Source organism: Equus przewalskii, chromosome 14, assembly GCF_037783145.1.
Source record: "Equus przewalskii isolate Varuska chromosome 14, EquPr2, whole genome shotgun sequence".
In the NCBI taxonomy this organism is placed as follows: domain Eukaryota; kingdom Metazoa; phylum Chordata; class Mammalia; order Perissodactyla; family Equidae; genus Equus; species Equus przewalskii.
In genome coordinates, this window is record NC_091844.1 from 26,131,368 (window position 1) to 26,140,135 (window position 8,768).

Sequence of the window (8,768 nt, forward strand, 5' to 3'; positions counted from 1 at the left end):
GCAGGCAGAGAGGTTTTGTTTTACTATTATCACTTGAAGAACACACCATTTTCTTAAATAGAAGGTGAGTTTTCTGGTTCAGTCACACCCTTGTTTGGCTCTGTGTTCCACAATGGGAATCCTGGGAGTGAGTGTTTTCTCCTTCTCCTCTGCCTCTCAAGCTCTCCTTGATTTTACTCATGGCTAGGGAATTGTTGAAAGTCCTGCCTTTTCTTCCTTCCTCCCCAGTCCTGGACCCTCAAATTTGCTGAGTGTTTCATAGTTTACCTTCCCGGGTCTAAAACAACTTTTCCTCCGGTTGCGTTGACTTACATGCCGGTCGATTTCTCTTATAATCTGTTCACCTCTCTGCTCTATCTTGTGGGAATTTCTAAGAGTTTTTGTTTGGAGATCGAAAAATAAACATCTCTATTTAGAAAAAAACTGTTAATTTGAATAGTAAATTGGAAGGTAGTAATTAGGGCTCAAATTTCCGTCTTGATGCAGAAGAACACTTATTAACTTTTGAGTCCAGGGTACTTTTTCAAAATGATGTTTTAAAATAAGCTTCATAACAAATGTTTTATAAATAATGTCATATGATGTTGAAAGTTTTGCTTTTCAATTAACAGAAACTAATGCTTAGGTAATTGGTGCTTTCTAATTAGAATCAAGGCTTCATAAAAAAAAAAAGAAGAATGTTTCACTGTAGAATAGGATTCAATAATGTAATTTGATACATTGGTTTAGAATCATTACTCATCTTGAATCTTTTTTACGTTATAAATGCTTTCAGATATTTAAAACCCAAGAAGGCATAATTTATGAAAAGGCAATTGTTAATTTAATTCTCACGGTTGAGAAGGGAGGGATGAAATCATATTTATAGAAACTGTCAATTTTACAACTCAGTCCAATGTCTCATATTCTTTTTGGAATGAGGTGAAGTGGCCAAGCAACTCTGCTTCTCTGCGGCCAGCTGGGGTTTTTGCCCCCGGGCTCAAGCGCCTGTGATGAGCTCCCATGGGCCCTCGGCTAGCTGGCAGGTTTAAGATGTCTCACTTGCTCCACAAGACCTTCTATCCTCCAGTGGTCTAGCCTGGGCTTGTTCGCAAGGTGGTGGCTAGCTGGGCCAGGATCCTAAGAGCCTTGGAACCCAAACAATGTCATTGCCACTATATTCTTTGGCCAAAGAAAGCCACAAGGCAAGTCTTAAAGCAAGGAGTATTTAAGTATTTAAAGCAAGAAGAAATAGACTACTTCTTGGTGAGAGGAGCTAGAAAGAATTGTGGTCATTCAGGCAATCTACTATTGTTGAAATGTGACACTTGGGAACTGTGGCAGTTGTGTGTCCAGTCAGGTGGAGGAAGCAGTTTGGCAGTCAAGATATGAAGAGAACTTGCAGAGATTATCAGGCATGATTGACTGAGGGGACCCTGGTGACCTGTGTGTTCCTGGCTTCAGGTGCTCCTGAAACCCAGTGGAAACATTGCTTTTCCCTCAGTTTAGCTGTTAAATCCTTTCTTGTGTTTATGAGTCAATCAGATCTCCCTTTTACCCAACTAACCTAAATGAGTTGAGGTTCTGTTAGCTTTACTCAAAATTCCTGAAAAAAAATCTCTACTTAAACTTGTTTACATTTTCTTATTCCCTGTCCATTCTTGTCACAGACTAACATAGTGAGAAGAGTAAAGGCTAAGCTGTATATTCATTTAGCTATTGCCCTTCATTTTTTAATCAAGTTTATTCCCAATAAACCAAGAGTCCATCTTCATTAAGCAATTCAACTATATTGAATTCCTCATCCGAATTTGCAGGATGGTACTTTTTAAATAGTTTGAATACTCAGACACTACCCTTTAATTCTGAAAATTAGAGACCAAATGTCATTTAGGAAATTGAAAATCAACTTTTTATGACTTCAATCGAAAGAACTCATACTGAAACATGAACAATGTTCATGAAAAGTTAATAAATAAGACTAATGATATTGCATGGTAATTTTAGAATGATCAGGCTATTAAACTACTTATAACTAATACTACTACCTTTGAGAAAAGAGGGCAACAATATAGGAATTTCATGCTCATAACAAGACTGAACTTCAAAAGCCTTTCATGATCACATATATCGAGTCCATTTCACATTGTTCTCACACTTACTTTACAGACACATTCATTTCTCATTTTAAGTTTAATTATTATGGATGTAAAATTATGGGATCTGAATCAATTTGCAGACTTTTGCAAGTCTATGTATCCCTCTATAATTTTGCCCTTCCTCCCGAGATTTAAAAATATCCCCTTTCCCTGACTTCTCTCCTTTAATCACTTACACTATGAGCCACTGTGATTGAGAGGAGTGTGTTCTTTTGTACTCTCTCCAGCATGTTGGAAAAGAAACACGTTCTGGGAAAAGAGTAAATGATGTTTTTAGAAAACCAGAACATACACTAAGGTTTCTAAGCTTCTGAGCGTACAAAGTAGGACTGAAAATCTCGGTTAATGAGCCACCCTGTGACCCTTCACGTCCTTGCATCTCTCTGAATGGGAACTATAAGACAAAAGACGGGGCACATTTCCAGGAAGGACACTGCCGTGTTGAATAAAGCTAGAGTGGGAATATGTCTTTTCGGTATATTCCTTCTTTTTTGAGAATCAGAGTACTTTCAGAGTTCTCTGAAATTTATAGAGGTAAATGAGGTGTCATTAGTATCCCCATTTTCAGAGATTCAGAGGACGCTCAGGAGGATTAAAGTGATTTATAATTAGTGATAATAATGGCTCCTCCCGTTTGTAACCTACTTCAGATTTAGTTATGAAATATGCCTCCATAGAAGTTTATATGCTTCTATAAAAGTTTAAACTCAATTTGAGTTAAAGTCTTCATATTCTTGAGACAAGAAAATGACAGAATTTCAGTATAGTATAATATATTCCCCCGATGAGATTCCTTCATTCCATGTACCACACCCATTATCTGTAAATAAAGTGCAGCTTCTGATGCAATGAGCAGTCAAGCATGCAGATAAGGCTATCTTTAAGTAGTGTTGTTGTCTTGTGCTGCAGAATGAAGTCCATCAGAGAGCTGATGGAACACAGGGACCATTTGGAAGAGCTCTAAGAACACATTTACAAAAATACCAAATACACATTAAGGGGAACTTAAGGATACTTTGTTTTGGCTGCTGGAAAGGAAACAATGATACACACAGGGACCCAGGTGGTTAATGTACTGTACATTATTACTATAAAGTACAGTCTCTTAGCTCCTCAGAAACCACAAAGTCAGTTGATTACATGGTGCCTACCGAATAGCCTTAAGAGTAACGAAGCAAACATCTCTGATACCCTTTCAGAGCCTGCCAATTCACTTGGCTTTTAAATTCTTGCTATTGGGCTTCTGTGCAGGAGGGAACTTTACAATGTTTTTTACCTTCCTAGAGGTTCTAAGCCTGTCTCAAATATAAGACAGAAAATGGCAGGAGCCTTGGTTCATTAAAATAAAAAACAAACTGGTCCAACTGTAATAGCAAAGCAAATTTTCTGAATTCAGAGATGATGTAATACATATATCTAAAGGTCTGCCATTAATGCAGGTCCTTTGACATTTGAATCAAGTTAATTGGAAGGCAAATACTGCAGTTTCTTAGATGTGAAATTGTTCTTTCCGATTATAGTTCAACTTTAGGGACTTTTATATTGAAAATCCAACAATGTACACATATGTGCTGGTGGTTTTCATCTTTAGATTAACCCGGTTTTCAGAAGGGTCTGTAAGACCCTCTCTCACTCTCCCTTTCACTGTTCAAGCACGTTTGTAGATTCCAGCGTCTTCTCATTGCAGAGACTGGAGAAAGACAATTCTTGGTGCTACAAGTCAGCGAACAAAACCATAACCCAGGCTTAATGTTTATTTTGATATCTTTTAGTAATTTGGCTAATTTGGAGACAATGAATTATTCCTTTAAATGAAAGTGTGCAACAAATGTTCTATATCCAGTCAATGTTGCTGTCATTGGAAATAATTTGGTGAATTTCTTCTGTTTTTGAGTTATATTATTCCACCTATTAACAACAAAAACATTAAGAGGGGACTAGGTAATTCTCAGGAAAGTCTGCTTCATAAAATTCTTCCTGCTGAAATGTCAGAACAAAGTGGTTTCATTTCTATGCTTTTTGAGAGTTTTGGTGACCCGTGACACCAATCCCAGATATCTCTACCTATCCGACACACTGCAAAACCCTATGAGGTTTCCTAAAATAGAACTTGCTGACAAACATTTCATGTCTAGACCTGTACTGATTTACTCAGAGAGGTCTATATGAATAAGAAGAAAAAGAAATCACTATAAATTTGGGGCAGATCTAACTTTATATTTAGTATCTGGTACTCAGCCATGTTGTCTTATAATTTGTTCCTTGCCGTCACTGTCAGCAGAGAAATTAATGTCTAATGTCCAGAACATCTCTGTATCAATCACAACTTTGACCTAGTATGTATTTTTTCTCAGATTTTTTGTGAGAACAGAATTGTACATTCAAGGTTATATCAACATTTGGTTTGATGAGAAATTATCTCTTCTTTATTCTTTCTCAAAAGACTTGCTGAATAATGGTGAATGCCTTCCAGTAGAAGTCAATGTGCCTATCCAAAAAATACAGCCATATATATTGGTTTAATTTTCTCATTCATTGAGAAAAACAGCGAATTATACGTTACAAAAAAAGAGACTAGTAAAAGCACGATGGGAATTTATCCAGGTTATTGCTGATCACATTAAAATGAATATGTGCTTTGATCAAGTATTGTTTAAAAGCAGTTTTTACTGTGATTCCAAGCTAAAAAATATCACAATGTAATTCAATAGACTCACACTCATGCACACACACAAATTTGAAACAAAAGTTTTATTAAACAAGGTACCCTTACTCATATGACACACACTCTGATACTTTCTATTCTAGTTAATTCAATTTTTAAAATGTTTATCTGGAATCACTAAATTGATTTTATAACCTACTAATGAGTTGTAATCTGCCATGGAAAAGATTGCTTTAATCTTTATCTTTAAAAATGTAAGGAGGTGACTTTTTAATAAGCATAGAGGTGTTAAAAACATAATTCTCATACAAACAGATGGTGAATTTGTGTCAAAATTTTATTTAACACATTAATGAGAATACCAGGAAAAAAACAAGACCTAGCTTGAAGAGCATTTGAAAGATTTATATATTAATAGGAGGAATGGATTTTGAAAATAAGGTTGCTAAGTTCGATATAAGACTGGTTAACTTCCCACAGAACAACTAAGCTATGAGACCTTTGGGGCTTAACTTCTCCATAAAATTATAAGAATTTATCAACTCTGAAGTTTAACCTACAGAAAGAGTCAGATATACATTCAGGAGACAGGTAACTTATCTGTTATTTTAACAAAGCATTTATGTGAAGAAGTGCTAAATAAATAGAAAGTTGTTAGCTAAGTTCATGCAAAAGCTCAAAGTGCCATAGTGTAACAGAGACAGCAACTTCAGGAAATAACTACCACCCCTACCCGCTGTAGGACCTGGGGACTAAAGAAGATGTTGGAGTCATTAAAATTAACAAAAGCTTGGAGGAAGGGCTTTGTGGAGATGAACCTCAGACTTCCCTGGTGCTGGAGTGTCTGAGGGGGACATGACGGCATGAAATATTGGAAACGCTGCCAATGTTGAAAAGACTACAAACTAGAATCGCCTGCTGTTGTGGGATGGTGCTGTGACAGCTAGAATGAAGAAGTGTTGTTGGGGTAACTCTGTGGAGCAGGAAGAAGCAGAGAGGCAGCTTGCCATGGGAGCAATTGCCCCTCTCTCCTCTAGTCTGGCCATCTCCCTCCAGTGGGCCCCACTGGCAAAATCTAACTGGGAGCAGCAGGTCAAAGAGAAATGTGGTTTGCACAACCCCACCTCAGCATCATAAATGGAACTACAGAAGTGGGCTTGGAGCCAAGAGACAATAGTTTAAAGAGGTTTAAGTTTAAACCCCTACAGGATGGTGAAGCGTTTGCAATTTTATCATCTGTGGACTGTCAGATTGTATCAGGAGTGTCAGATTGTATCTAGTGGGTTATGAGAAACACTATAGCATGAGATCAAAAATAAAGCAATTATCATTTTCCTTTTTCTAAGCTTGGGCACATTTTTCTTTATCAGAAATTGTAATAAAAACCTGTGGTGGTGTAATAAAAACTATATTACTATAATTTTAATATTTCAGCTTTTCCTATTAAAAGGATTTCTGTAGACTATTATTCAGGTCTATTATTCTAACATAAGACACATATTTGACTTGTTAGCTTGAAATCAATAACATTACATATTACGAACGCAAAGATATGCCCACTGTCATGATTCTGGAGTTCTTTTGTCCAGAATTTATAGAACTGATAGAAATGATCTGTGGGAAATTGGGATTTTTTTTTAAATTTAAAATAAAAGATATATATATGCCCATAATAAAGATTTCAATTGTATATAAAGATATTTTTAAAAGTAAAAACTTTCTCTATGTTTACACTTATATTTACATGAAATGGATCATACTATACATTCTTTTCACTCTAATTTTTTTCACTTAATACCATATCTTGCCATATTTCAATAGATTGCTAACTCTGCAATCTTTGTATTATCTGCATTCAAAGATATGAATGTACATAATAGATTTTAAAATTTCTTGTTGATGGGAATTTAGGTTGTTTATTTCTGTTATGGCCATAGATAGATAGATAGATGGATGGATGGATGATAGGACAAGCATTGAAAAATCTTTATATATGATATCATATATAAAATCACATATGAAAACTGTACTGCCGGGTGGCACAGTGGTTAAGTTCATGCGCTCTGCTTGGGCGGCCTGGGGTTCGCCGCTTCCGATCCTGGGTGCAGACCTAGGCACTGCTTATCAAGCCATGCTGTGGCAGGCTTCTCACATATGAAATAGAGGAATATGGGCACGGATGTTAGCTCAGGGCCAGTCTTCTTCAGCAAAACGAGGAGAATTGGCAGCAGATGTTAGCTCAAGGCTAAGCTTCCTGAAAAAAAAAAAAAAAAGAATATGTATATCTGGACAAAACGATATCTAGTTAAATACTAACAATATTATTCTGCTTAAAGTTTATTAATAGCTAAATCAGCAGCTAATGAATAAAACAGCATGAAAGAGAACAAAAGACAATACTATGAGTGTCATCTTCTTTTCTGTCCAAAATATTTTTATAATCAGTCTTTCCCTTTCTCACATCCAGATGCCACACCACGTGAAGCCCTTGCCCTATTACAGCTACGACCAGCCCGTGATCGGGTACTGCCAGGCTCACCAGCCGCTCCACGTCAACAAGGGCTACGAAGCAGTGTCTCTGGAGCAGGATGAAACCCCCAGCCTGGAGCTCCGGCGGGACCACAGCTTCATCGCCACCATCGCCAGATCGGCAGCGCCCGCCATTTACCTTGAGAGAATAACAAACTAAGGCGAAAGCCCACTCCTCATGGGGCGCCTTGACGAGGGGAGGGGGGCCTTCATCTTAAAGGAGAATGGATGTCTAAAACCATGCAATCGAATGAGCTCATCGTTCCAGTTAAAACATGACGTAGAGGAAAGAAAAAAACAAAACTGCTTAAAGAAGGCAGCGGTTGCACTCACCTGCAGCGTAACCAGGAGAACTACAGAACTTTCTTTGCTTTAAAACATAAAACAAGCAAAAATGCTCCTGGATGTAAATAGTAAAAGTGTCGAGTTCTTATAAAAATAGATTCCACGCTAGCTACATATAGGTTTGTTTGTATATTTGCTTTTTCTACACTGCATGGTTCCTGGGCTGGAGAACCACACGGGGAAACACCTGGGGTGGGTGGGAAGTTGGGGGAACAATACAGTTTTCCTTGTTAGGTGTGTGTAACTCTCACAGACTTTATTTCAATTGCTTTATTTCATGTTTCCTTAAAAAATGCTGTTTGTTCTTGTTTCGTTTGTTTGATTTTTCTTTTGTTCCTGGTCAAGTGATTCTGTTTGCAATTCTAAACATGGGCATTAAAGCTTATGTTCTACCAAAAGAAAATTTGCTTTACCACAGATGATGAGGAAACAAAGTTGACCACAAAGTTTATTAAAACTACTGGAATGAAAAACCAATAAAATTGGGGCAAATGATCCTTCAAGACACATTGTACACAAGGCAAGGAGTATTGATTTTTTCCTATTGGCAGTCCACACTGTGAGCTCTCTCTGTGTAAAAAGTCTGAAACGGGGACCCGTGAAGACCTCCGATGGAAAAGACCAGCAAGTATTCTCATGTGGGCTAGGCAGATGTGAAGAACAATGGCCATGTGGTCAGTGAATAAAACTGCCAAGCTGACAAATTTCTAAACATATGATAATGTGTAATGTTGCTTTTTAAATTATCAATTAGCTTTTGTGTAGTTTTTATCAATAAAAGAAAAACTGTTGGAGAAATAAATATATTATTTTGTGGTTGGTACACCACAGCCCACCTAATGTTGAGTGCTTTGTCTCTATAATGTGGATCCTTCTAGCCTCTATCAGGGCAATTCAAAAAGAATCAATTCGTATTTTTCAAGTGCCTTCTGTGTGTTCTCCCGTCAAGTAGGGAGGCCCTACATGGTGTAGAAAAGAAGTAGGAGATGTGCCTTATGCACTAACTCATTTTATAATTATTTTTTGAGATATAGGATGCAACTCAAGTAAAATTATAAAACAATCTGAGAAAAAAGTAAGTATCCATGGAA

General features: G+C 37.1%; 1 protein-coding gene across 3 annotated transcripts in view; it reads left to right on the forward strand.

Moving 5' to 3' along the window:
- The window catches only part of LRRTM4 (leucine rich repeat transmembrane neuronal 4), a 751,667-nt gene extending 743,150 nt beyond the window's left edge, over window positions 1-8,517 (forward strand). For all 3 annotated transcript variants that reach the window (XM_070573733.1, XM_070573732.1, XM_070573731.1), the window contains one exon: window positions 7,271-8,517. In XM_070573733.1, coding sequence (XP_070429834.1) covers window positions 7,271-7,492 — 222 coding nt within the window. In that variant the 3' untranslated portion in view covers window positions 7,493-8,517. The remainder of the gene's footprint in view (window positions 1-7,270) is intronic.
- Window positions 8,518-8,768: the final 251 nt, after the last annotated feature.